Source organism: Pyrgilauda ruficollis, unplaced genomic scaffold, assembly GCF_017590135.1.
Source record: "Pyrgilauda ruficollis isolate IOZ18807 unplaced genomic scaffold, ASM1759013v1 scaffold99, whole genome shotgun sequence".
Taxonomy (NCBI): Eukaryota; Metazoa; Chordata; class Aves; order Passeriformes; family Passeridae; genus Pyrgilauda; species Pyrgilauda ruficollis.
This window is the reverse complement of record NW_024532043.1, coordinates 1,231,770-1,259,764: the sequence shown is the minus strand read 5'-3', so window position 1 is coordinate 1,259,764 and position 27,995 is coordinate 1,231,770. Positions and strand designations below refer to the sequence as shown.

The window sequence follows — 27,995 nt, the reverse complement described above, 5'->3', positions numbered from 1 at the left end:
TGTCATCAGAAGAGTTGTTGTGGGAAAGTGCTAAGGGAATATAAATCTGCCAATCTATCCCTTTACTCGTAGTAAATCACATCTCTGTCGGTGGCCCTAATATTAATTCTAGTACAGTAATGCAAATTAAGAGGATATTCCTGCATGAAGAACTGAATTAAACTAAAGGCCTTCAATTTTTTTCCAGTTATATAGCGACAGATACCTGTTTCCATTATAAATCTCTAATTCTTGTAAAAGTAATTTCCTTCATGGAGAAATCCTTTTATGGCACCATAGTAAACAGTACAGAAATGCTGCACACACAGCATAGTTTGCATATTTAGTTCATTATAATTGACCCAAGGTCTTTTGACAATTCTTCTCCTATATCTTGGCACTATTCATACTATGCTCTGTTGCTTCAGTATTTGAGTTTTGCAACACTCCACAACTATTTGTTGTATACCCTAGAGTCAGCTTAAAATGTGCAAAGCTTTCAACACAGTTGGCTTTGATTTCTGTTTTAAGTTCTATTTTAGATAAAGCATTACTTCCTTTTTTAAAAATCATATATATTTGTGCCTTGAGGGATTTTTGTAAGCATTGGTGCTAATGAATAATCTGTGTAATTAGAAAATATGTCTTAAGTTTTGGCAAATTACAAAATTCCCCACTCTTCCTTCTCCATTAAAAATGAACTGTTTAGAAATAAAACATTAGAGTATTTACCAACACAATTTAACAGTGTGTAGTGATCTCAATTAGTATATTTTACAAACAGAAAATAGCTTTGACTTTTTGATTGGCCAGCTAGAATTCATTAACATAATTGGCATTCACTAATGGCAAAATTTACAACACAGCAATAATCTACCAAATCTACCATAATACTATGCCAAAAATAGGAAAAAACAATCTATTTAATTTATAAGATAAAGATATTCAAAACACAATTCACTAGACAAACTTTCCAAATTGCCAACTATTTTTTTCAGGTCATCTTGCAGGCCATCCCAATGTCAAGTCTGAGAAAATTTCACTCCTTACAATTCACCAAAAGCAAAGTGGTAGCAGTTTACACAATAAATTAACCTGCTTTAAACATGCAGCACACAGGCATGGTATAGCAGAGATTTAAATGAGGAGGTAGTATTAAAAAACTACCTTTTTAAGTCTCTGTTTGAGTATTTTCACTCCTCCAGATGACAATTATTTAAAAATAAGATTTTCTACTCTATAATCCTCTTAAATTTTGTGGAGTTGAAGGCCCTCACTTGATGCAAGACCTTAATGAAACCAGAAGGGTTGTAATTCTGATTGTGCCTTTAAAGATCATTTGAGTGACTAAAAATGGGAGCAGAGACAAACACAAACATAATTTTTAAAAATCTACTATATTACTATACAATATCTGATAAATCAGATTAAATGAAGACTAAAGGAAAGAAACATAACTTGTTTAAAACTTCAGCTAGATAGACCTAGAAAAGTAATAAGCTGTAGTTTCTCTTGAGACCAACCCAGAAGGTCCCTTTTCCATATTGTGCTCTGAGAAGAAAAATATCATTAAAATGAGAAAAAGAGGAGATGATAAGGATGGAAACTTCCTACACCCAGTAGTTTCCTGAGAATGTACTGAGGTGGAAAGATTCTTCAAGCATTATCACAGACAGAAAGGGATCCCTTGTTTACAGTAAAAAAAAAAAAAAAAAAAAAATTCAACAAAACCCCCATTCTGAAAAATGCCAAAGGGAGAAGGACAAGGTAGGAGGGGGGACAGTTCACAAACCATGTGAAACCAAAAGTACAGTTCACAAGGTTCACAAAACCTCAAAACAACACAAGGTTTGCCCATCCCTTACCATTAGTCATCTACAAGAAATGCTCCTGCCTGACCTCTGATGAATCCGCTCCCTTGCATAGTTGTTCCTTCTGCTTCTGGATATGGTGCTCTGTGTTAGGGTGCTACACACACCGACTTTAAGGAATCCTTGTTCTGAGAGTGAATTTACATCTAGCAAAAAAAGAAGAGGTGACTTTACTGAGTAGACGTGGAAAAGATTATGACTGAGGAGACAGGGGATATTCTCTGTGTGATACACTGGAACATAGCAAAATCCTGCAATAAATTAAATTTCAGCAGAATCACTGAAATGTGGAACTTTGCTCTCCACAAAGGTGAGAAATATTTCAATAGCAGGAAACATACTGACAGCTTTCCCAAGGAGAATGACAATTCACCTTATTTTTATCCACCCCACTCTCTCCCCTGCTGTTTTGGGACTTGAGGAGATCTAGACATGCTGTAAGAGGTCTGAGCACAACAAATTTGTATGGGCTCGTGACCCAGTTTTACACACAGAAGTACTTAACAGCGTTGATTTTCCTTTTCAGCCATAATTTTAATGAATTTGCCTTTGTCTGCAGCTACTATTCTAAACTAAAGACAAGAGAGTTGCATCACCCTGCAGGGAGTACTGGGATAGAAGGAACCAGATTGCTTCCTGGAGCTTTACATTTGCATTGGAAAAATTGCGGTGTGATTTGCGACACCCTTAGCATAAAGCACTATTTCCTTCCAGCATGAGCAACCACTTCTGGTAGCCTGTCTGTGGGGGAGATGAAGGTGTGCTTACATGGACTGACAGCACATTCCTTTGAAATGCTTCCAGGAGATCAAACCCGCACATTCTTAAACAGCAGATACAATCCTGGATGCACAAAGGCCAACAACACAGTTTGGAATGGAGCGAAAGGGACAATTTATTTCCAATTAAAAAAGGAATAGCATAAGAATTTTCTCTCAACATCATTTGCTTCCAAAGAGACAGATTTTTGCAGTCAAGATACAGCACTTACAATTTACCCTCCAAAGTCTTGCTCCTAAAGGTATTAGAAAGCAACTTGACACCAGAATTCAATAGTGTGAACATAGAAACTCTCTGAAGCAGCCTTGTATCCTTGCTCAGTAATAATGGGAGAGGGTGGAGTCACATAATGTTTGAACAACAAAGCAAACTGTGATAAATAAATGCCTGAAAGAAAACACCCTGGCCCCACCTTTGTCTGATTCAAATGAAAAAATACCAGTTTCACCCAAACCACAAAGGCACACATGCACACACACATATATACAAACACTGCAATTCTAAGTTCCATGATTTGATGACTGAAGCATTTTGAACAGGTGAATTAATACATCCTTGAAAACACTGCCCTGTTAATGAGAACTTACAATATTCCCAAAAAGCATTTATTTAATTATTTTATTTTCTAAAGATTTTAAACTTTCAAAAATAAATTTCAGATTTTGCCATCTCTATTTGTTCTTAAAATCCTATGTAATCATTTTGTATTGCTTTTACTATAGTTTGCTACAGTGCCGACTGTTTCCCTTTGATGTAGTGTCTTCCTCAGTTTGTGCCTTGCCTTACTAATAGATTCCTTGTTCCTTTGCTCTTTCTCTATCAATGAAGAGTATCTACCCTACCTCTTCATTGTATCCCCTGCTTTCATTGTCTTTCATTTCTCTCTTGCATGCTTATGTGGTAAGGCCAAACACTTTTCCTCACACTTCTACATATTTCTTCAAATTCTCCCTCTTCTTGACTGCACATGGCCAGAAAAGTGAGAAATATCTCCCTAAAAAGTGATAACAGCCATAACAGGTAAAACCAAAGATCTCCTTAGCCTTGTATTCAATTCCCAACAGTGACGATTAGCAGGTGCCTAGGGGAGAGCACACAAACAGGGCAAGCATAGAATATACAAGTTCTGTACATTCTCACAGCCTCCAGTAATCTGTGATTCAGAGATATGATCATGTCTTCTATCTCCAAAGAAGCTGAAGAAGCCTAGGGAGATGAAGAATGAAACATGACTCAGAGAACATGCTGTTAAGTGAAGCACAACTAAATTGAAAGAAGGAAAGAAAATGTATCTATAAATTACTTAAAACATTAAAAGTTGCTCTAAATAAGTCTACTTGAGGTACAGGATGCAGTCTAGCTGTAGAAGATATTTCAGTCTGAACTCTGTAATGTAGCTTTGCAGAGCTAAGGCTGGTGCATTCAGATACATGCCTAAAAGGAGTCCCTAACCCATTTTGGTCAAAATAAACAAGTTGCCTCAAAGTATTTAAATAGTAGGTCTTGCTAACACTTTTGTCTGAATATGTTAGGGAATACTCACAGATCTACAGTCTAGTTGCATTCAGAAGAGAAGCAGTACGTTCCTCAACTGGCACAGGCAGGCATGACTGGTGCTATCAATCCACAGCACTAGAGAGCCAGGAAGGAGAAAAGATATACACCATGGCAGCCAATGGTACAGTGGTTCCCAGCCTTCCATCATCACACTGCCACTGGAGATTGCTACACCTACAGTTTTGCAAAATGGCATGCTGTAGCAATGGACAGTCAGTCTCCTGCTGGTAAAGAGAAAATTAATTTGCTTTATGACAGGTGGGTGTCATTAGCAGAACAGCAGCAAGACTTTCCCATGACAGCACTCCTTTACCAATTCTTCTGCTCTAAATTGGGCAAAGTCCTTCTTAGCTTTCTTCAAGCAACATCAGCCTTCACGTTGTTAAATAAATTATTTGAAATAACTTATCTGATTTTGTTAGAAGAAAGTAGAAAAAGCACATGGAAATTTCCAGCTGAAGTCCAGGATAAGATAAAGTATAACAGAAGGAAACAGTATGCACCTAGAAAGCCATAGGAGGTTATCTTGCTTCAGGTGCAATAGCTATTTGTAGAGCATACATGCAATCATAATGTCACAGACAAACCAGAACAACTCAGTATGCCTTTATTTAAGGCATTGTCAGTTAGTACAAGTTTTGATCACTGATGCAGGTATTGGTGGAAAAAAAAAACCCAAAACAACAACAACAACAACAACAACAAAAACCCACATAATTAAATGACAGAGATTTCCCTCCCTGCCCAAGCTCATATTAAGTCAAACATTTCTGCTCCCAGGCTGCTAGTCATAACTAGAACAATACTGATTGTGGTTTACCAGATACAGTCTGTCCCAGTTCCTCTAGTAAGGTGACAGGCTAAAGAGGAGATTGGACTTTATGTTCAATGGTTCTTTCTGACATTTTCTGCTTATTAGATTCTATCTACATAGTAGAGAACTTGGGCTTCTGCACAATTACAAAATCTGGAAACTGAATGTTGCAGTGTTTTAGAATTTGACATTTGGACAAACAGATTTCCTCCTACTAATATATGGGATCTGAACAGGGTGTTTATATTGTTCTCCCACAGAAGAGAACAAGAAGAAGAGAACAAAAGTGGTTCCACAGTGAAGGATGGGGTACGCTATCTTTCTGATTCCACAGAAAATTCATCCATATTCCTTCAACTTCCTCCACATTTGACAATCCAGAAGGAATACTTTGTGGTGCAATAAGTATTTGAAGCCTTGAGACAATCTCATGTGGGGCACCTTTTAGACAAGCATGAGCTCTAGCATAAAGGTGAAAGTAAAATTATATAGCCAACAATGGAGGGCTGAACCATGGTACCTTTGGCTTAAATAATCTCTTGCTGTCACTAAACAACACTCAAAAACGTGCTTCTACTGCAGCCTAAGTGAATCTAACTGCTGGCTCTTGCAGTGCCACCTTTGTCTTGCTGCTCCTGATCATCTTTGATGGCTGACTTAGACAAGGTATGTTTAAGTGCACTGAGTCTGGCTATTTCTTTACTAGTCTCATTCTATAATGACAAAGGGATAAATCAGCCATGGTCCTACTGCATGATAACATCAGTGAAAGAAAGCACTGGGAATGGTGTGGGTAGAAGAATGCAGGGAAGGAAAAGAGCATCTCCTTCCACAATAACACCCAATCACAGTCTAGTCAGGTGTACTAAGGCCCATTAGAAAAATAGACATTCTTACAGGAAAACTGATGGTCCTTGTTCAAGGAGAGATCTACAGTTCCAGCAAAGGTGTTACCTGTGAAGATAGATGAAACACTAAGATAATGATAGATGAAAAGGATACTATTATCCTAGAACTTCACATACTTTAAATAAACGTATGTTTTATGTAACTGTATAGTGATGTTATCAAATCCTAACTTTTGTGAGTGCCTCAGCATCTACATTCAAGAGTCTCCTCTCTTGATTTCTCAGAGCACAAGAACTTCAAAGCAAATCCACACACAGCCTAGACATCTTAGGATGCCCTTGAAGAGCTTACTCCACCCAACATCCAGAAGTTTGTGACTATTGTGTCTTCATACCATATCAATGCTCTTTGGTCGTCATCCATTCCTTATTTCTTAAAAAAACTTCATAGTATCTGAAAGACAGACAACCCTCTTTTTTATAATATTGTACCATTGGGTCAAGTTGCACTTCCAGGCATCTGCAGCACGACTGTCCTGGAAGGTTTCAATGTACTATTTCTCTCTTGGCCTTCTCCTTTCATACAGAAGAAAAACAAGATAGCCACTTTGCCAGAGCCAATTATTCTTACAATAAGGCCAAAAAACTTCAGTGGATGGCATCAATACCTTTCATACAAAATATTTTAGGAGAGCCTTTTATGTTCTTGACAATGCATAATCACATCTTTGGGAAGAACAGATGTCATCATGAAAACAAGGAGGAAGCAATATAGAACAGTTCCACACTTGAGACAGAGAGGTTAGAGGAGAGATACCCTATTTGCTGAGGAAGCTGTGGATGCAGTTCTTCCCCACTGGTATAAGAGCAGGCACTCCAGGAACCTTTGGAATTAAAGGCAATTTAATAAGTTTACATTTGCAATTTACTGAAGTAGTATGTGTAGTCTGTAGTAGACACTTGGTCCATTACAATATAATCCTCATCTTGTTGACAGTATGAAGACATACTGAAGTCATCCATAGTGAATTTTGTATACCAGATTTTTGCTGTCTTGCTTCTGTATGAAGGAAGCAGTGAGCAATATTTTGCCTTTTTTCTGAACATTTAGTGGTACAGTTTAATACACAAGTGTATCAGATATTTCTGTTCCTTCATACATTATGAAAGATGGTTTGCTCCTTGGTGTGATATTCATTGTTACTAACATGATTATGGCACTAAGAAAAGACTCATTACAGTGACAACTAGTCTAAGAGAAAGCTTTTCCATTCCATTTAATGCATCCTATCATTCCTTATCATGCTCTTAAAGCACCTCATGCCAGTTTCATGTTATACAGCAGATGCAATGTGCATTAGGACAATGTTATCTGCAATGTAACTCTGAAACCAGATCAAGCAATGAATTGCATTTGTTCTTTAATCCTTACACTGATTGTTATTTCATGTCAAAGTGCAAAGTTCAGCAATATGGATAACCATGGACCTACACACAAAACAAAAACAAAAACAAAAACAAAAACAAAAACAAAAACAAAAACAACCCACAAAAAAATCCACACACACACACAAAAAAAAACCAAAAAAACCCAAAAAACACAAAAACCAACCAATCCCAAAACAAAAGCAAGCAAAAAAAATTATAATTTGACACATGACACAAAAAATGAAAATAATGTGATGTTCTCATTTAAATCTATTTTTCAGATATAGCACCCTCAAGACTGATAAATTGTTATTCTTTTAGCTCTTTGACATGAGGTGAAAAAAGGGGTAAAAAACAGGCCTCTTTGTTCCAGCAAACTTAAGTATGAAATAGGAACGATAAAAAAAACAACAGGACAGCAAAACTACAACTGTATATATGTGTCTGCAATTGTCTTATTTAAATCTCTCTGATAGCAATGAAAATCCTTTTTAATTCAGTGGAGAAAAAACATTATTTGAGAAATTAGAACTGAGCCTGAAATCCTTGTGAGGTGGGAACAAACACAAAAGTGTCAATAATAATACACCAATAAATGTTAGCGGCCATAACAGCTTCTCTTAGGAATTAGAAGTGGTCAAGCAGAACTGGTACCACTAAAATTTGCTGCTCTTTACTTGCACAGAATTTAAATAAACCATAACTGGATTATATTTTTTTATAACGCAAGACTTATTATTCTTAGAGAAGTTTTCAGCTAAAAGGATTCAGCCTTAAGATGCTTTATGTTAATAATCAGACCAACAAGTGCATCAGCCACCTTTGTCCCAAGAGTGGCAGTGGCCTTCTTAGGGGCAAGGCACAAAACTGCAGGAAGTAATAAATATTAGATCTCAATCTGGTGCCTCAAGTCTGTAAGTACTCTCAGACACGTAGTTTTTACACACCTGAATATGGCTTTCAACACTCATATCATGAATTTAAATCTTCTATTTCACTGCAAAGTTCATCTTTTAGGAAATGGTATGAAAAGTAATTGTGTAGCAAGCAACTCAGCATTGATTCATTCTCTTCTTTTTGACTTCAGGACAGATTTGTAATTATGGAGGTTTAGATTTAAACTTCAGAAACACTACCTTCAAGCCAAGTATTTCACACATTTTCAAAATGTAGGAAATTATTATTAAGTTTCTCACATTTTTTCTTTTTTTTAAGTATCAGTTATACAGAAAACCCAATTTCCCTGCAGACAGATGGCAAAGAATAGTAATTAAATATGGAATCAAAAAATGTAAAATAGTATGTTAAGAAAACCAGGTAACAGGGGAAATTAAAACTATAGGCAGAAAAATTCTGCATTCAATAAGTACAAGAATTGGTTTTTAATAAAATTTGGGAGTAAAAGAAATCCTAGTTCCTGTGAATGTTGTTACAGAGTAGCATGAATATAAATTACATCAGAAAAGGAAAATGACAAAATTGTTAATGATGTGGGAAAAGGCAGAGGTGTTCAGGATGTTTTTGTATCTGGAACACAGCTAAGTGTGCTTTTGTACCATAACATAACAGTGATATATATTTCCTTTTCCAATATTAGCTAAGGATGATGTTGAAGAGAATCAAGTAAAAATTAGCACAAAAAAGATAAACAGGTCTGAGTTACTTTCTCCCAAAAATCATGAGTCATCAGGATCCTTGAGAATTTCAACACATTTTGAAGACTCCAGATTGCCTTTTGTTTTGCTTTCAGAATTTTTTTTGCCAATGCTTCAAATTAGAATTGCTATGGTGCAAGGGAAACTAATGGCACAGCTGTAACAGGACATAAGTTAAAAGACGAATTGCTAATGTGCTAATAATTTAATCTTACCAAATACCACTTCTGCTTCTAATATCATAGGATCATTTAGGTTGGAAAAGACCCTTAAGATCATTGAGTCCAGTCATAAACTGCCAAGCACTGCCAAGTCCACCATTAAACCATGTCCCTAAGTGCCATATCTACATACCTTTTAAAAACCTCCAGCGATGTGACTCAACCACTTCTCTGGGCAGCTTCTTTCAGTTCGTATTTATATGGTCTAAATTTATGCGAGGGCAGTATATAAATGTGTGAATTCCTGTTGGTTGCCTCTCTGGAAGCATGATTGATATCTCACTGAAGTGTTACAGCAAGATGACTGCATTATTCCTGAAAAATTGACTTAAAATTTATTGCTAGCCCCCCTAACTAAATGCATCAGGACTTTGAGTGAAGCAAGAATAACAAGGAAAAGACACAGAGGTTCTCTGTGAGAGGAGATAACCCAAAGTCTACATAGTAACAGAAGCCACAGTTCTTAATAGAAAGTGTCAGATACCTTTGTCTCTGACCCTAATTAGAACTGTCTGCAGTGGCTTTCTCATGTACTTTAAATACAAATCCTGGACTACTAGGTGTTGTCTGACTTTGCTGCAACTGAAGTCTTCAAACTTTTAGCGCTCCTGCTATTTGTGGAAGAGAGAGAGTTGTGCTTGTTATCAGTCTTCTTCTTGACTGTCATCCAGAAGAAAAGGCCTACTCACCATTCCCTAGCTTAAGAAGGGCTGGACATACCTTTGGCTTTTCTACTCACTTTCTTGCAGCCAAGCCATTCAATCTTTTACAGTCTCCAGCTCCATCAGCCTAGTAATCATCCACAGCTTCTACTTCAGTACCAACTAAAGGACATTCTTAGCAGCATGTTCCACACTGCTGCCAGCTCCTTCAATACCCTTCTTCCTGTATCTGTCTTAAAAGCAAATACCTTTGTTCCTTTTCACCTCATATGACATATATATTTTACCTTTCAGTGTAAGTGTCCTTTTATAAAACAAATACAGAGATAACCTGTACCAGGATTTAGAGTACAGTATTCGTCCATCACACAAGACTACCCTAATCAGGAAGGACACAGTCAGAATGCCTCAATTGTGATTTCATTTAAAATTTAAATACTCAAGGCTCAAGAATAATCAACACTGCCTACCCTCATTTTACTGTTGAACATATCCAAAATAAATAAAAGTTAGTAGTAGACTCCACAGTGTTGTCCATGGAATCTTGTGCTCAAAACTACATACCCTTCAATTCAGAGGGTGGTACACTCAGAATATCATTAGCCTGGTATAAGACCTTCCTCAGAAGGTACAGCTGTGCCTTGTCCTAATGCCAAGACTCTAGAAATTATATCTTTCTTTCTTTTGTACGGCCTTAAGCACTGGGGTATTTTAGTACTTTCATCATGAAACAAAGTTTCATTCACAAGTGGATGTTTGCTGTTGCCTACTGCCAAACGCTATTAGGTGCCTTTTTAGACATATGCTTCTTCTTGGTGAATATCTGCAGCAGTACTGAGAGTTGGTAAAAAGTGACTGTCAAAAAATTCAAGTAATACATGATCTTCTTCAACTAAGGTGGACTTATTGTCTTCTATGCCTCAGTTTTGGCTGCCAAATTTTGTTATCTTCTCTTGTTTTTTCTGAGGACACATTTCAGATCGGCCTAAGAGACTTACCAGCTTGAAATACGAGTGAAGTCATCCTTTCAGAAAGTGCAACAGCACGGTAGCATATTTGTTACTAGATTTTCACATTTAGAAAACAATTTAAAAAATTATAAGACACTGATTAACATAGACTATTATATTCTTTATGAAGTCCATGGAAACATGACAGAAAATGAAATATAATTATCATAAAGTTAGTACACTACTACAGATAAGACACACACAGCAAGGTGTCCTTTGACCATACAGTCATGTGGTTTATGGTACATATTTTAGTTATCTATGAATAAAACACTGAGCAAGGGCAGTCACTACATTTGTGATTACAATACAATTACTGGAGTGCATTCAGCTGAGCCTTGATCAAAGATCATTTAAGGATACTTATCCCTTCCCTTCTTTTGTTATTATTATTTTAATAGTACATTAACAAACCAGGTACCAACTTTTTGTACATGCTAAATGGAACTGTTCTTCTTATAGACTTAATCTAACTCCAAAAAATAAAAAGGCAGCCTCTTTTGGCAAGAGTAATTATACTTTCAGGAAAATTTACTCAATAGATAACCTTCTCCTCCACATGAACTTCTGTTTTCAATTACACACACTAGTACAGTATCGAGGATCCTCAGCTTGCTAAAGATGCTCTTTGGTGTCTAACAACAGTAGCAGTGACTGGTGGCAGTTCTGCAGAGGACTACACATGGGATGCACGTGCAGGAGTGGAGTTTTTGCTGGTTAATAATTACATCCTTTCAGATTAGCAAAGACCAGGAACACCAGCAGGTTGTCAATCAGAGAGCTGGGGCACACCCATACAAAGTAATCTGGTGGTTCCCTCCTGTATATGGTTCAAAGGACAGATCTTATTTCTGTAACTACACGAAGTCCATAATATTTTTCTCATTACAGAGTGGTTGAGAAGCTGAAGTGGAGAAAGTGGAAGTGGAAGTGCACAGGTAGTGATGCTAAGACAGCAGGAAAGATCTGAATGTCTCCTACTGCTGAATTTTGGCTCATCAACCATTAATTAGGAACTTCTGTAGTCATAAAACTGGTTGACAACTTAAAGTGCATTGACCTATTGCATTTGAAATGTGAACTTATTCTATTACGTTCATATTACAACTACAATATTATTATAACAGTTCTTCATTTAACTTGCCCACCAAGTGTCCTTTCAATCTCCTTTAAATTACTCCTCTTGCTTTTAACATTAGAAACGTATCTATATATTGAGTAGAAATTACTAGCACAGGTCCACATAAACACAATATTTGGTTTACAATGTCAGTATTATGTTTGAGTTTAAATTTAGTGTCAAGATTGAAGAAAGATCAAGTGGAGAGTTGACAGCTCTGTATATTGTCACCTTTTGAAAGACTTCAGCAATTTTATTACTTATTATCATTATAATTATTGAAAACCAATTAAACTTTTCTATCCATTCTCAAATATAGAAAGACACATTTATATTGACACTGTCTGTTAAAATGAATTTATTATTAACAAATTGCTGAATTATTTTACTGGGACTACAGCCTTTTGGATCAACTCACAGATACAACAAAATTATCTAAATCTTATAACTATAGTGATCACAACTCAGATAAGGCTTTTGCATCTTCAAACTTCAAAGGGAAGGTAGAACACAATCCAGTTTCATCTGTATTCTAATATTTCTATAAAATTCAAATGCAGCCATAAAAACAATGTTTTTTTTGCTTCATCCCATACAGCAGTGATGCAACAATGATATAATAAATGTCCCTCTAAATTTTTACACAAAATCTTGAGATCATCTGTTCCAGTTTTTCTTTAATTTTAATGGAAGGATTATGTATTCACCTACTTTTGCAACTTGGTAATTTTACAAAATAACAAATAGAATTAAACATTGTGGTTTTTTGCTATTACATCTTTTTCCCTCCTTGATTTTATTTGGTGCATGAGGGCAAACACAAAATTCATTGAACAGTTTGTGATGTCTTTCTATTTCCATCAATACATAGATTATAGGTCGAAAAGCACTCATTTTGACTATCCCATTAAACAATCATCGAACACAGATCAATTTTTCACATCATTGCAGCAGTTCAAATATAACACTACTGGCACAAACAGAATTACAGGAGCAAATACAGGACTTTATTAAGAATTGCCTTGGTATACAACCTACCACTTTGGCTCACTCACTCCAGACCAGGCAGAGGTGGATCATATTCCTTACTCCTTACCTACCTTCTTTATTCATTAATTTGCTGATGACAGTATCAACTCATTCTACAGGACATAAAGTTGTTTCCACATTGAAATTTGATACTTAATAGCCCTTCTACTATTTTTATCCTCCAATTATAACTTTGAATATACTTGTTATCACTAAAAATACAATACTCTTTTTAATCTTGTTACATTCTTGGCCTTTGTGACTTGGCAGTGAGTTCCATGGTCTAATTACAAGTTTTATATATAGAGGTAATTACAGGTTGGGTTTGGGTATTTTTTCAGTTTTGAAAGTTACCTTTTAATTCTCCTTGATGTTTCTCAGCTCAAGTTAAATGAGAGAGAAGTCAGTCATCTGATCTGTGGTACCTAGACCATTATTTTACTGTATCCCCTTTCTTGATCTTCCCTCTAAAGTGGAAAAAAGACCTAATCTTTCAAAAGAGTTTTTTTTCATATCCTCAGTCATTCTCATTACCTTTCCTTGATCCCACTTTAGTTCTTCAATACAGTTTTTGAAATAGGGAAAACAGCTGCTGAAATTGTGCAATCTCTCTACTGAACACAAAGTGCCACCTGCAAAACACTAAAAGATGAGGTCCTGAGAACTCAGTTCTGTACAGAGCCATACTTTTTGAATCATAAATATTAATACTCCAGAGACTTTCCAGTCTGACTTCACTTGACACAATGTCATGGTATCTAATGCAAGTTGTGCATCAAATTTGTAAGTTCTTTATACACACAAACACATCTTCTTCCATTACTTTAAAGCCAGCTTCAATACCAGGTCTTCAGTTACAGGAGAACTACATCCACAGTGAGGCTCTGTAACCCACCTGTCCTTTACTTCTAGAGTTTGTTGTTTTCTCTCAGTTCTCAGCCTGGGAAACTCTTTCTGTGTGAGACTTAAAGAGCTAACAAATACCAGGTGGGGAAAAAATAAAGCGTAGATATTTCTAGACTGTTATGGAAAGAGGTCAAATAAACAAAGTAGATTGAACTAGTAGAGCTTCATGTTTTAAGATACCAGTCCTAACCTTTGTATTCTCTTTGGAAGCCCTTTCAGTTTTCAGCCTTCTTTTAACAGCACCTCAATACTGGTCTCTCTAATGCTTATGATAGGAGTCAACCTTGACTGAATACACTCAGGATATTGATTTATAATGGGAAAAGAATGTGCCATATGTGAAAATGTATGGTGTGTTACTGAAGAAGTTGTCAATTTCTTTCTGTTAATCATGAGTCAGCAGTGCCCTGGCAGGCACAAGGGCCAGTCATGTCCTGGGCTGCAACAGGCACAGCATCATTGACTAAAAAAAAAAAAAAAAAAATTAAGCTCTTAGAGATTGTCCAAAGGAGAGCCATGAGGATGGCCCTCCATTGAAGGGAAAGGCATATGAGGAGCAGCTGAGGTCACTTGTTCTTTTCAGCCTGGAGGAGACTTAGGAGAGACCTGACTGCAGTCTACAACATCCTCATGAGGGGGAGAGAAGGAGCAGCCACATTACTCTTATGACCCATTACAGGACTCAAGAAAACAAGGTGAAGTTCAGTCAGGGGAGGTTTGGGCTGGAAATGAGAAAAGGCTTTTCAACCACAGGGTGGTTGAGCACTGAACAGGCTCCCCAGGGAAGTGGTCAAACTTCTTGAAGGAGTTCAAGAAGCATTTGAACAACACTCTTGAGCACATGGTGTGAGTCTTTGGGTTCCCTGCACAGGGCCAGATGATGATCCTTCCAGCTCAGCATATTCTACAATTCTACGACTCCCTAACCATTCATAATTCCAACAACATGCTCTTAAACGCAAAGAAATAAAGAGAGGTTGTGGCTTCACAAGGCACTGGTCAAAAGAAAAGCACTGGAGTTGCTGAAAGAAGCGGCCTAACAATCTACAAGACCTGGCAAAGTCATTCATATTTATTATATGTCCTAATTTGCAAGCAAATGGAAATATAGCAGAAGCCTTCCTTAGCAGCACAGGGTATCTATGACTGAGCTCAACAACAAAAAATAAGCCTATGGAAGGTGGAAGTGAGGACATAATGAGTAGGAGGAGCACAGGAGTATTTCCTGGGCATGCAGGGATGGAATTAGAGGGGCAATGCTTCCATGCAGTTAAAACTGGTGAAGGATGTCATGGGTAAGGACACTTCTGCAGCAAAACAGAAGACTGAGTAAAATCTAGGCCAGCTGCTGAATACAGCAGGTGACTTTGTGACACAGCACACAGGTATTCATTTTATCTATTGGCATGGTCTGCTCTAAGGGATCCCAGAGTTCCATGTTAAGTAGCAAGGATCAAGTCAGGGTCTAATTAAACAAGATAGAAATGTCATACATGTCCATGGGATTGGACAGCATACATCTGAGAGTACTAAGAGTGACAGCAAAAATCATTGGAAGGGTACTCTCAGTCCCTTGTGAAAGGTCACAGTGATCAGAGGAGGTTTCTAACAACTGGAAAAATGTTACATCTGTCTTAGGAAATTGCAAAAGGAGGATCTGGGTGGTGAAAAGATGATCAACCTTCTCACAGTTGCTGGGGCAATTACAGAGCAAGTGCTCACAGAAATCATTACCACAACAACAAAAATGTTATTGAGAACAGCCATCTCGAATTTCCCAAGGACAAACTGTGTTTAGTCACTCATTGTATTCTACAACTACATTACAGGCTTCCCTGGGTGAGATTAGAGCAGGTGTTGCTCCCCTTGCCTGTAGCCAGAACTTTGATAGTTTTTCAGCATCAGCAGCCAGATTGGGAAGATATAGGTATACTATAGGTGCATTAAACTGGCCAGGTCATGGGTCTCAAAAGGTAGCTAATAACTGTTTCAAGTCCAACTAGCAGGTGATTCCAAGGGATATTTCTTGGGATCAATAAAATGGCTGATATTATTTAACTTTTTCATCCATGACCTTTGGAAATAATAAGATGACACCAAATCAAAGGAGGCTGTTGGTATACCAACAGACCTCAGCTAGCTGAATAAATGTATAACACATACATCTGTATTGTACTTTCAAAAATGAGAATGCCAAGATCCCACATCTGGGACAGGATACAGTTAGGGAGAGTGCAGGCTGGAACTAACGGTTCCACAGGAGAAGGCCCAGCAGACCACAAACCAACAAAGTCAGCAGTGTGCGCCTGCAGTAATGAACACTGACCACATCTTGGAGTGCCACAGCCAGCAGGTCAAGGGACATGATTATTGCCCTCTCTTCAGCACAGATGAAGCCACATCTAGAGCACAGTGTCCAGTTTGTTCTCTTGCCAAATGAGAGACCAAAGAGAATAAAGCAAAGAGTCATTAAGGGAGCTAGGAGCTCTGACATGTAAGGAGGCTGAGTGACCTAGAAGTACCAATATTCTTGTAAGTTTAATGGACATTTACTGCCAGAGCATTCTTAACAGCATTCCTTATGGTCACATTATGAGAACAGATGCATTTTGGTAGTCCCATCCAACACTACAACAACTATAAGTATATATTAGAGCCCATTAATGTCACTGGCGCAGTACCTGATGATGTGCCACAGCAAATTTTAAGCTGGGTTCCATACAGACATTAAAAGGTAGCCTGAAGGTAGTACTGTTCTGCAAGCAGAAAATTCCAGGGATCTTCCGTATTCCTGACAAACTCACTTCTGCTCAGGGACTGTTGCACAGAAAAATGAATCCTAAATCAAACTGGCATCCTACTCATGAATGATTTTTCCATTTATAGTTGCAAAGCCACTGTTAAAGTGACCAAAACTAGTTTATAAAATATTTCAACAGCTGTAATTGTTTAGGACCACTGAACTGCATGTTCCAAGCCAGATCAAAAGGAGCACCACAAACCCATGAAAGGCTTATGTGTAAAGAGAGGGTAAATTCCATGTCTGGGATCCATCTGTAATTCTGTCAAACCAAGAGTGCTTGTAGCCGTATACAAATTAAATGTCTGTCTGCCAAAATTAAGTGAATGAAGAACAAATACCCCCGTATCAACTTTTTTTTTTTTTTTTCCTACAGTAACTACCTTGTTTTCTTTAATGTTAAATGTAAAATAACCTCCCTTTCACTCTGGTGTGAAAATACAAATCAGATTGGGAGTTACATCAATGCCAGGATTGATCCCAGAATTTTTAGATTACCATTTTGTTACAAATATAGATGTGGAAAGATATGTCATGGGGTTTTTTTTATAGCTGACACAGCTGAAGATGTAGCTTAAATGCAACAGGATTTTGAGGGAACTGTATTATTTCCTGAAGAGGTTCAAGGCAAATGTATCACTGATTTTCTGTAGTTTGGCCACACACAGAGATGAATTTAAGCAATTCCAAATATAGTTGGAATGACAAGGCCTGATGTTTTTATATTTACAGACTAGTGATCCATGCATGATTTTTCATGCCTGGTCATGTAAAAAAAAGGCAGGACTTAGTAACAACTTGCAGTGTTAATACCCTAAATAATTAGCACTTACACATATTACACATATTAACTTTTATTAACAGCCAAAATGCAGGGTCTAACACAATTTTTTTAAAAAAAGGGGAAAATAAAAGAGCTTTTTTATTGCTTTATCTCATAAATCCATATCATTGGCTTTAAGGAAAAAAATCCATAAACAAGAAACCTCCTGAATTCCTCAGCTACTCAATAAATTCAATGGTTTATTTTGGAGCCTCTGCAAATTGGTCTGTATGAGAAGTAGTAACTTTAATAGCCCAACAGATCTGTCTTCAAAAAATACATTCTGGGACATGAAGGGTTGAAACTGCGCCTGCAAACTTGACCTTTACATCAGCTGGTCTAATCTAATAAAAGATATTACCTCTCCCTAGAAGTCCTTGCTTTGTTTATGGGCACGACAGCCCGAGATTACAGCAGTACTATTACCAGACAATGCCAACTGCTAGGCTCTCCCCGAGAGCCCGGGCAGGGAGGGGCTGCCAGAAACCCCCTCGCGCCGGGGATCCCCGCTGCGCTGCGCTCCGCTCCGCGCGGCTTTCCCGGCCGCGCACCTGCGCCGCGCTGGGCGCCGGCCCGGCGGTGCCGGGCGCGGAGGGACGGCCGCCGGGCTGTCTGCAAGCGGCGGAGGGCTCCCGGCCTGAGCGCCAGCCCTGGCAGCGCATCTGGGCTGGGCTCTAAGCAGCTGCTGGAGCAGCCAGTAAGATGTTGTTGCCCAGCCAGCATCGCACTCATTAATTTCTAAAGCAGTCGCCCACAGCTTTGCTGACGGACACTCGGCAAGATCCCCTGGATGTAGTCGGGCTTCTCCCTCCGCCTGGGCACCGCTAACTGTCTCGGTGTCCCTTCGGAAAAGGCCAGAGCCGCGGGCCTGACACGGCGGAGCCCGGAGCGCGGTGACCGGCGCGGCCTCAGGGCACAGGGACCCCGCGAGCCCGCTGGAACGGGACGCGCCCCCATTCCTGTTGATGCAGCGCCCCCTGCGGGGCGGGCGGCGGCAGCAGCGCCGGGCACTGGAGCAGCTCCGTGCCCTCTCCAGGCGCGGCGCCTCGGCGGGGCGGGAAGCGCTCTGCTCCTCCGAGCTGCGCCGCCAGGACTCCGGCGCCCGCCGTCGCGCCGCACCGGCCCCGCGGGGCTTCCGCACAGGGGAGGTGACTGACAGAGGCAGGCGCGGAGGGCAGGCGCCGGCGTCCCCCCGCTCTGGCACGGGGCCGAACTGCGCCCCGGCGAGGGGGCAGCGCTGGGGGAGTAGGAGAAATCGCTGCTGAGGGCGAGGGAGCGCGCCGCGTGCTCACTGGGGAGCACCGGCTGGCAAAATGAGAGGGCTGCGACCACCATGCCGGGGGTGCTGGAGCGCCAGGCGGGCTCCGCAGAGCCGCGGCCCACCGTGCCCCGGCGCTGCTGGCGCCCCGCCCCCGCGCAGCCCCGGACGCGGCGGCTCGGAGCGACCTTCCCGCAGCCCGGGGCGGGGCGCGCCCGGCGCGCCGCGGCATTCCCGCCCTGCCGCCGCCTGGCCGCGCGCCGCATGCAAATGAGGGCTCTCCTCATTGGGCCGCACCGGGAGCCCTTTGAAAGAGCGCCCGGCGATTGGCCGCGCGGCAGCGTTAACGCACACGGGAGAATCTCCCCCCGCCTTTTTTTTTTTTTTTTTTTTTTTTTTTTTTTTTTTTTTTCCTTTTTTGTGTGGTTGTACAGTGATTTTGCTTGAGCTCATAATGAAGTGCTTTTGATCAGCACTAAAAAAGGTCTACTGGTTGAGTGCGGCCGGCCCGGCCCTCGGCGGCGGGGCGCAGGCTGAGCCCGCCCCGCCGCTCACGGCGCCTCTGTTCTCCGCACTCCGCAGGTCGCCGTGAAGCATGTGGTGAAGGAGCGGGTGACCGAGTGGGGCACCATTGTAAGTACCCGGGGGGGCTCCGGGGGTTCCGCGGGGCTCCGCCGCGGCGAGGCCATTGTGTGGGCGGTGGGGCCCGCCCCGCTGGCGCGGCCTCTGCGTCGGGAGGGAATTTGGCGGGGGTTCGCCGCCGCAGCGCCGCGCCCGCCCCTCGGACTGCGGCAGCGGCAGAGGGGGCCCGCCGGCCGCGCCCTCCTCCCCGCCCTGCACGCCCTCCCCGCTTCCCTCCCTCAGCGAGGGCTGCCCCGGGCCGCGCCACCCCCCGCTTACCCGTGCCCCTTTTTCTGCCCAGAGCGGCATCATGGTGCCCCTGGAGATCGTCCTTCTCAAGAAGGTGGGCTCCGGCTTCAGAGGGGTCATCAAGCTGCTAGACTGGTACGAGCGGCCCGACGGGTACCTGATCATCATGGAGCGGCCCGAGCTGGTGAAGGACCTGTTCGACTTCATCACGGAGAAGGGCGCCCTGGACGAGGAGACGGCCCGCGGGTTCTTCCGGCAGGTGCTGGAGGCGGTGCGCCACTGCTACGGCTGCGGCGTGGTGCACCGGGACATCAAGGACGAGAACCTGCTGGTTGACCTCCGCACAGGCGAGCTGAAGCTCATTGATTTTGGCTCAGGGGCCCTCCTCAAGGATACAGTCTATACCGATTTCGACGGTACGTGCCTCCCACCCTTCCCGTGCCCCTCCCGGGGTGATCCCCTCCCTAGAGTTGCCGCTTAGCCCCTTTCCAGTGACCAGTCAAGCACGCAGAGCCCCTGATGCGGGGGTTCATATCAGGTCTATCGGTAATGGAAACCTGTGGACCCGAAGCCGCTTAGGGGTGTTCAGTTGCGTAGGAAAGAAGCGATTCCAGGCAGTGACGCAGCAGTTTATGTTTCCCTGTCTTGGAAAAAGCGGGGTTTTTTTCCTAGAGGGCGATCTGTTTACATGGAGGTTTTGCCAGTGTCGGATGTTTCCATGTGTGGATATGCAGTTTTTATATGCGGTGGTTTTTTTTAACTCGGAGTGGTACCTCCCCCGCTCTCATTCTGCCAGTGTCCTGGAAATCCCGCATTGCAGATTTTAAAGCGATGGGGACAAATGCACTCCCTCTTAATGACTTGCTACGGCGGCTGGGGTCGATGCTTTAGAGGTGGGAAAGCTGAACATAAGCCAGCATGTGACCAGAGGGAGCATTTCCCCCAGTCCTTGGAGTATGACTGATGTAACGCCGGGGTCTCGCTCCCCCCCGCCCCCAGCTGCCGCACTCACATCTGTTTGTTGTGAAACCCGAAGCCCTGCCACACGTGACCCTCGGCATCACGAATTCCCCGTTTTGTTTGGTATCCAAGGAGCCCTCGGACACGGGAGGGAGGAGAAGGGGGGCGAGTTGGAAAAGCTGCCGCATAGAAGCCCCGGGGGGAGGCCTTAAAAACATAGAAATCGTGAGCGGCCCTATTTTGTTTACTGCCCTGTGGAATTGGATAAAGCAGATTAGCCCCGTGTAATGCGGGCAGACCTGAGTTTCACCTTCTTGTCGCCCTCTCCTCCTCCCTGCCAGCCCCCTTTGTCCTTTTGTGTCTATTTTTGGTGTGATGCTGCAGACGCCACGTGGTCAGTGAAAGGGAGCTTGCCTCAGTAAACAGTCAGCTGATGGGGCTGTGTTATTCCTTGCAACAAAATAGAACAACCGGATGGGCCAAGTCTGTTGATGGTGTAACCCTGCAGATGACCTGAAATTACACTGCTAATGGCTTTGGCTTGTGAAAAATTTAAAGCTGTTTAATTTTCTGGGTTTGGTGGTTTTGGTTTGGGTTTTTTTTCTCTCTTTTTTTTTTTTTTTTTTTTTTTTTTTTTTTTGCCGCTAATGTGTGATGCGTTCCTCTCAGACGATGTGTAACTCTGCGCGCCGGTTACTACAGAAGAAGTAGTTCCCAGACCCCCGCCCTCCCCGTGCTCGCCCGTGCGGTGGGGCGGGACAGGGCGCTGCAGTCACGGCCGCCGCCCCGCGGGGGCTCCGGCGCAGAGGGGAGGGGGCGGCGGGGACGGCGGGGAGAGGTGTTTCCCCCCCCGCCCTCCCCCGCGGAGGGATATTCTCGGCGCTCTCGCCGCACTCTGCCCGCACCAAAATATTGGGAGTTAAGAGGCGGCTCGGCGGCGCCGCCGGCTCAGAAGCGCGCGGGCAGCTCGGCGGCGGCGCGCTCTGTCCTCCGCCCGCCACGGCTCCACTGCGGCGCCCAGCCCGCTCCTGCCACCGCGGCCCCCGCAGGGGCGGGCTCCACGCGCGGAGCCGAATCCCCCGGACTTGTCTGCCTCCGCGGAGGGCTGTAGTTCTGCCTTTGCCTGCCTGCGCCTCGAGCGGCTTTCGCCGGGTGGAAGAAGAAGCGCGGGAGCGGCGCGTTCGCTGATTGCGTTTCTGCGGAGGACTTTGTGCGACCGACACCTGGACTGCTGCCGGCGGGGACGGACTCCCAAGGACTTCGTGTGTTCCCGCTCCCGGCCGAAGAAGGAGCCGCGCAGAAGCTTTCGGCGGCCCGCCGCCCTCCGCCGGCTCCGGAGAGAGGAGAGTCGCGCCGAGCCGAGAGGACGCCGGCGGAGCTGCCGCGGGAACTAACTCGACGTTTCCCCCCCCCTCCTCGGAAGATGTTGCTTTCCAAGTTCGGCTCGCTGGCGCACATCTGCAGCCCCAGCATGGACCACTTGCCGGTGAAGATCCTCCAGCCAGGTACGAGGCTGGGGTGTCCCTGCCAGCGCCGCGCCGGAGGGGCGCGGACCGGCCCTGCGTTACCGGGGCGTTGGGCTCGGCGTCTCGCAACTCCCGGAGCTGCGTTTATTTTTTTAATTTTTTTATCTTACTTCTTAACAGAAAAAGATTTTTTGTTTTTTAATAAAGCCTTGGTCGAAACCAGGGCAGCGCACACAGTATGGGTCTGCCGGGCAGGGCTTTTTTTTTTTTTTTTTTTTTTTTTTTTTTTTTTTTTTTTTTTTCTTAATTCCTAAAATGTCAAGTTTTTGAATTTATTTTAGCACTGCCAGAAGGAGCTGAGCAATGGGGAAACACTTTAAACCTTTACTCTAATTGTGTTGGTTTTTTTTTGTTTTTTTTTTTCCTTTCAGGAACGAGAGTATACAGCCCTCCAGAGTGGATCAGATACCACAGATACCATGGGCGGTCAGCAACAGTATGGTCTCTGGGAGTTCTGTTATATGACATGGTTTGTGGAGACATCCCTTTTGAGCAAGACGAAGAAATCTTGAGGGGGCGATTATACTTCAGGAGAAGAATTTCACCTGGTAAGCTCTGCAGAAGTCAAATGGGTTTTTTGGTTTTGTTTTTTTCTTTTAATGGTCTTGTACATGTGAGCTTGTGTGGGTGGGTTTTTGTTACTGAGGACTGTCTTTTTTTTTTTTTACATTATTTATTACTATTATCGTTATTACTGTTACTATTATTATTATTCGGGTGCAGCGCGGTTGCGGACATTAACGCGGGGTTTTCCCTCTTGTTTACGCAGTGAAAGTGGAGAAGGAGCCGTTTGATAAAGTCTACCAGGTGGGCTCCGTGCTGGGCAGCGGGGGCTTCGGCACCGTGTACGCAGGGAACAGGATCGCCGACGGGCTGCCGGTGAGGCGTTTTTTTTTTTTACTTTTTTAGTCTAATATGGGCTTTCTTTTTTGTTACAGAATGTCAACAGCTGATCAAATGGTGCCTTTCACTGAGGCCTTCAGACAGACCAACACTTGAGCAGATTTTTGACCATCAATGGATGCACAAATCTGAAGTAGTGAAGTCTGAGGACTGTGACATAAGGCTACGGACCCTTGATACTGATGTATCTAGCACAAGTTCAAGTAATGAGAGTCTGTGAATTACTAAGGACCTCGCAATGGGAGGGGGAGCTTCAAGCAGAAAGACCACAGTGCTGCTGCCAATACATAGGAGGGGCTAGAAAAATGCATTCATTATTCTGTAGTTGAATCTTTGTCTGAGGGACTTGATTTTGTTTTCCCCCTTTGCTGGTTTCTGCTTTGGAATGAGAGATTTCCTTTGGAAACGCTGATGTTTGGGAGTTGCAGGCCAGTACTTAGTCAAAGACTGACCTTATTAAGAAAGCAGTGACCTCTTGAATACATGGTAAACTTTTTTGCTCTCATAGAGCCTGGACTAGATTTTATTTGCTTTTGAGTGCCTTTTTGAAAGCTGCTTCAGTGGGACTTTCTTTTTTGAGCTGTCTATGTCCAAAGAAGATCCAGTTCATTATAGGAATTTGCTCCCTTTAGACTCAGTGCTGGAGGAAGCAGCTCCTATGATGCATTGGAGAACCTGTTCGGTGATTGAATGAAGTAGTCCCATCCACTGGTGATGGAATACTTGAACACAGACATTTCACTCCTGCCCCCCTGCCCTTTACAAATCCAACCCACCTCTGCTGCTCAAAATATTTCCTATAGCCTGCACAGAAATATGAACAGGTATATCGGCTTCTTTATCAGAAACATTTATTCATGTTTCCTTTTATCATCTCTACCATTGGGCATGAGAAGCCCCTTTCTCAACTCCCCCAGCCTTTTGTCACCCTGCGAGTCTTAAAGTATGTATGGGCATGTTGAATGCACAATCAATGCAATATTCAAGGACTTCTACTTTTTTTTTTCCATACCTGTATAATGTGTTTATGTAAACTTGGTTTTTCCCGTGTACTATACAGTTATTTATTGTTTGGATTTTAGAAGACCTCCCACAGTTTTCAACTGTGGCTATTTATTTGGTTAATTTATTTGGTTAGAGTTACTCAACACTGTGCTTTCCCCTCCTTCTCCCCATGGGAATTCTAGTGGTTTGCCCATGGCACTTTTTTTTTCTGCATTCCTGTCAACTTTTGGTTACAAAAAAATAAAAATAAAAAAAATTTCTGACCTTACCAGTTTTTTGTTGGAAGATGGGAAATTGTTGTACAAAGTCTAATTTAAGGGAAATAGAATGACTTTTTAAAGTTAGTCAGTATGCCTTTTGTCTGGTATTATTGTACCAGAAGTGTAAAGTAATGCTGTTTGGAAGGGTTTTAAATTATTGACATTGTACAGTCTCCGTGCATTGGCTCTGGAAGGTAGAGTGGCAGAGTCATAAACCTTAATTTATTTTAATAGCTGTGTTTCTGTGATCTGGTTGCATTTATGCAGCTTGGATTTGGATTTTTTTCTTCTGTTTAACGGTGTGAAATGTATGGAGATCATATTTTTTATACAGGTATTTCAATTAAACTTTTTGTATATAACAGTTCTGTGTCTGTGTACTTACTTTTACCTTCGTTGTTACTTGTGGTGAGCTGTTACCATCTCAAACCTTGTTAAAGGCCTGCAGCAGCTGAACCAGAGTTAGGAGAAGGTCTCTGCCATTAAGCAGTGACCATTTTGAAAGAATTAAGCAATTCCTCACCTGAGCTCTACTCCTCAATCACTGCGTTTGATGTTGGACTGGGGAAGGAGTACAATACAACAGCACTAATGGCCTACATAAAAGGGAATTGGCCCTGTAATTGTGGGACTTTTACCTCTGTAAACACTGAATATCAGTGTACTTGTCCTTAAGTATAACAAGGAAGGAGCTCTGTAGCTGCTGGTGGTTACTGTTTTCACAGTTGGTATGTTTACTTTCCATTACATTCAGTTTCCTTCTTCCCACTTACACCTTCCTTCTGGGCCTGGGTGAGGACTTCTGTGCCCTTATGGGAAAGGGACAGCATTCTTGGGGATCAGGGTGACTGTTTTCCTTCAACTCCCTTAGGTTATCAGAGCCTGGTGTGTCTGTCCCTTGATAAGAGTACAATACTCGGGAGCATGTGCCATTCTCACCTACAGCAAAGGACAAGAGAAATTCAGCATTTATTTAGTATTGTCCTCGGCATTTATCTTCACACGCTGGGAGTCAAGCCCTGCAGATTAAGGATTTCATTCTCGTTTCTCTGTAGCCAGAGACTTACCTGACTTGGTCTTGTTGCGGGGGTGGCAGTGATTACCAGGTTTAGCTGCTGCAGAGGGATCTGCGAGGTATATTTAAGGATGTTGTTCAGTCATTAAAGGTGCTTTGTAGTTGTCACAGCAAAGGGCTAGGCTTGGAATCTTAGTTTTGTGTTACTTCCCTTTCTGGGGATCTTTCTGCCAGCTCATCTGCTATTATTTTGGTTCCCTGTGGGTAATATCTCACTGGCATCACATCAAGCTCCTGATGCTAACTAGTTTAGACTCAAAATGCCAATAAATAGCAGGAGGTAAATGTGAAGAAAAAAGGCCATTTTTAGTCTGTGCCCTTTTCTGATGACAGGGAGGGAAGGTGTGTAGCCTTTTCTTGGCTGTAAAAAGGAAGCTCAAATTAGTTAGGGAAAAAAAGCCCTAGCCACACTTCTGTCCATCAATTTATTTTCTGTTTTCTGATTTTGTTCCTTTTTTTGTTTTAGACTTGTTTTTAATGAAAATCTGTATATATGCTGAACCTAGTCCCTGAAAAACTCAATTCCCTACTGTTGGAACTCTATTCACAGAAATAAAAGATTCTGCAGTTAAGATTGCTTAGAAAAATCACCGTGTCATATGAGAAGAACACTTAAAAGTGAATATTTAGAGTTTTGCTTTGGAATGAGAAATTCCTTTTGCTTAAGAAGGGAGGATTCAGATATGATACAGGAGAGATGATCCCAGCACCTAGTGCACTTCTTTAGGGAAACATGTTTCTAACCACAAGAGGTCCCTGGAGAAATTCCAGTAGCTGACAGTAATTAACATCTTCCACTCCAGTGACTTCACATGTTCACAGCTGTTCAGAGGGATGGCAGCAGGGCTGTATGGGTGAGCTTCAAAGGGCTACCAGAAAAGTGATTCTAAAATCACATTTGTAAAGCTATTGTTGATTACTGAGCCAGGGACTTTCAACATTTCCACAAGAGCTGATGTTACTTTCCTTAGCTTCACTGAGAATCAGAGTTGAAACGCTCTGTTTCGAAACATAAAAACTAGGTTTTCACCTTTTGCTACTGAGGCAAAATGCATTAAAAGGATAAAGGTCAAAAGGACACAGGCACGAGTGCTGACTCCCCTCTGGGATTAGCTCAACATAAAAGGTGCACTTTCAGTGCTGCACAGGCAGCTTTGGTTGTGAAACTCCCCTGTACACTAATAGAAGCCATGTGGCTGAAACAACGTATACTGAAAGTAATGATTTGTAAAAATAGCTTTTCATTACAGTTGAAAGTTGGAAAATGATGTGTTAATACAGTTCCATTAGCTGAGTGTTTCTGCCAAAATGAGCAAGTCAGTGACAGCTCTTGGTTTCTCCTGTGCTTCTACCTGGTATGAATACCATTAAATGTTATTTCTCTGGGATCCTCCTCTTCATACTCTCTCCCCACTAGGTTGGTGTTCAACAGCACAAAGCCTGAAAAATAAAATTCAGCAGATCATTCAAAACATTATCATTTAAATCAGGGCCTGTTTAACCTTGAAAAATTGTTTTAACAATACTCATACCTATGCATGTATGTATGCTACTGGCTTCATAATAGATATTTAAAATAAATTCTAAATGAAATATCTTTAACAATGTAGTGTTCTGTGTAATTAATATCCTGAATAAAGCCCATTTCCCTGAGTGCATAAGCTTACACTCTCTTCTTTCTTTTTCCTCTCTTTTTGTTAACTGAGCTTATATTTACTGAAGCATCTGAATAAGAGCCCTTTGAAAATAACTATCAAAAGATGTTAGGAAGATTGACTAGGGTGTGTTCCCATCAAACACTTATGGTTCTCAGTGGTTTAGTGACCTCTGTTGGTGAAATTAAAGTACATGTTCCAAAAATAATGATGCATAAACTGGGGCGATTTTAAAGCACTGCTGGCTGATTTTTTTAGGTATGAGTGAATATGGCTCATACTTCATTATCCCATAGTGCTTGAAGGGATATTTCGCTAAAAATGAAAAAGTTTAAATTACTACAAATGCAAAACTAACTTCTAAATAAAAATGGGAGAGGGGAGTATGTATTCAAAAGGTTGTAAAATCTGCATCTGATGTTGAAGTGCTAACCTGCTTGGTGTGCCCCAGTCACCTACACTACTCTTGGCATGAGCGTTTACAATCGTATTAGCCCTCGTTCTTCCACTTCATTTCAGCAACCATGAGAGTCACTTGTCTTCTGGCATGCAAATGGGCAATAATTCTCAGTGGTGTAACTAGACAGAATGTTGTGGCCCTATCAGCCTCCTATTAATGGAATTTTTTCTACTAACAGCAGTGATGCCACAATTCGTAGCAGAAGTCAAGATGGCAGCGTTTTAGTTTCATTGCAATACAGTTTTTGATATTGTCCCAAAAGTTTCTCTGCTTGTAAATTTGCAATTACTTAGTTTCATGGTTATCTGTGATTTAAAAATTTAATATGTTTTTGCCTACAGCATTTTTTCAGGTAGCTGATTTACCAGAGACGTATTAAGCTTTGGTTATATTGCAGAATTGCTGAACAAAGTGATGAGGAGGCCAAAAATCCATGTAACTAAAAATTAATTTTAATCTGTATAAGAGAGGATTCCTAATTCTTTTCAGAGAAAGTTTGTCTCATAACTGGTGAATTCAT

At 41.8% G+C, this 27,995-nt stretch overlaps 1 protein-coding gene across 1 annotated transcript; it reads left to right on the top strand.

The window, feature by feature from the left end:
* Positions 1-19,264: 19,264 nt before the first annotated feature.
* On the top strand, positions 19,265-24,649 carry PIM3 (Pim-3 proto-oncogene, serine/threonine kinase). Its single transcript, XM_041490137.1, has 4 exons — positions 19,265-19,394; positions 19,684-20,047; positions 22,489-22,665; positions 23,056-24,649. Exons 2-4 carry the CDS (start codon positions 19,693-19,695, stop codon positions 23,238-23,240), a joined length of 717 nt encoding a protein of 238 aa, XP_041346071.1. The 5' UTR covers positions 19,265-19,394; positions 19,684-19,692; the 3' UTR covers positions 23,241-24,649.
* The last annotated feature ends 3,346 nt before the right edge of the window (positions 24,650-27,995 follow it).

Excerpts from the sequence above, each read along its gene's own strand:
- PIM3 (XM_041490137.1), top strand. The coding sequence starts at position 19,693 with ATGGTGCCCCTGGAGATCGTCCTTCTCAAGAAGGTGGGCTCCGGCTTC. Across the intron at positions 20,048-22,488 it reads AGTCTATACCGATTTCGACG|GAACGAGAGTATACAGCCCT; the intron begins GTACGTGCCTCC and ends TTTTCCTTTCAG. Across the intron at positions 22,666-23,055 it reads CAGGAGAAGAATTTCACCTG|AATGTCAACAGCTGATCAAA; the intron begins GTAAGCTCTGCA and ends TTTTTGTTACAG.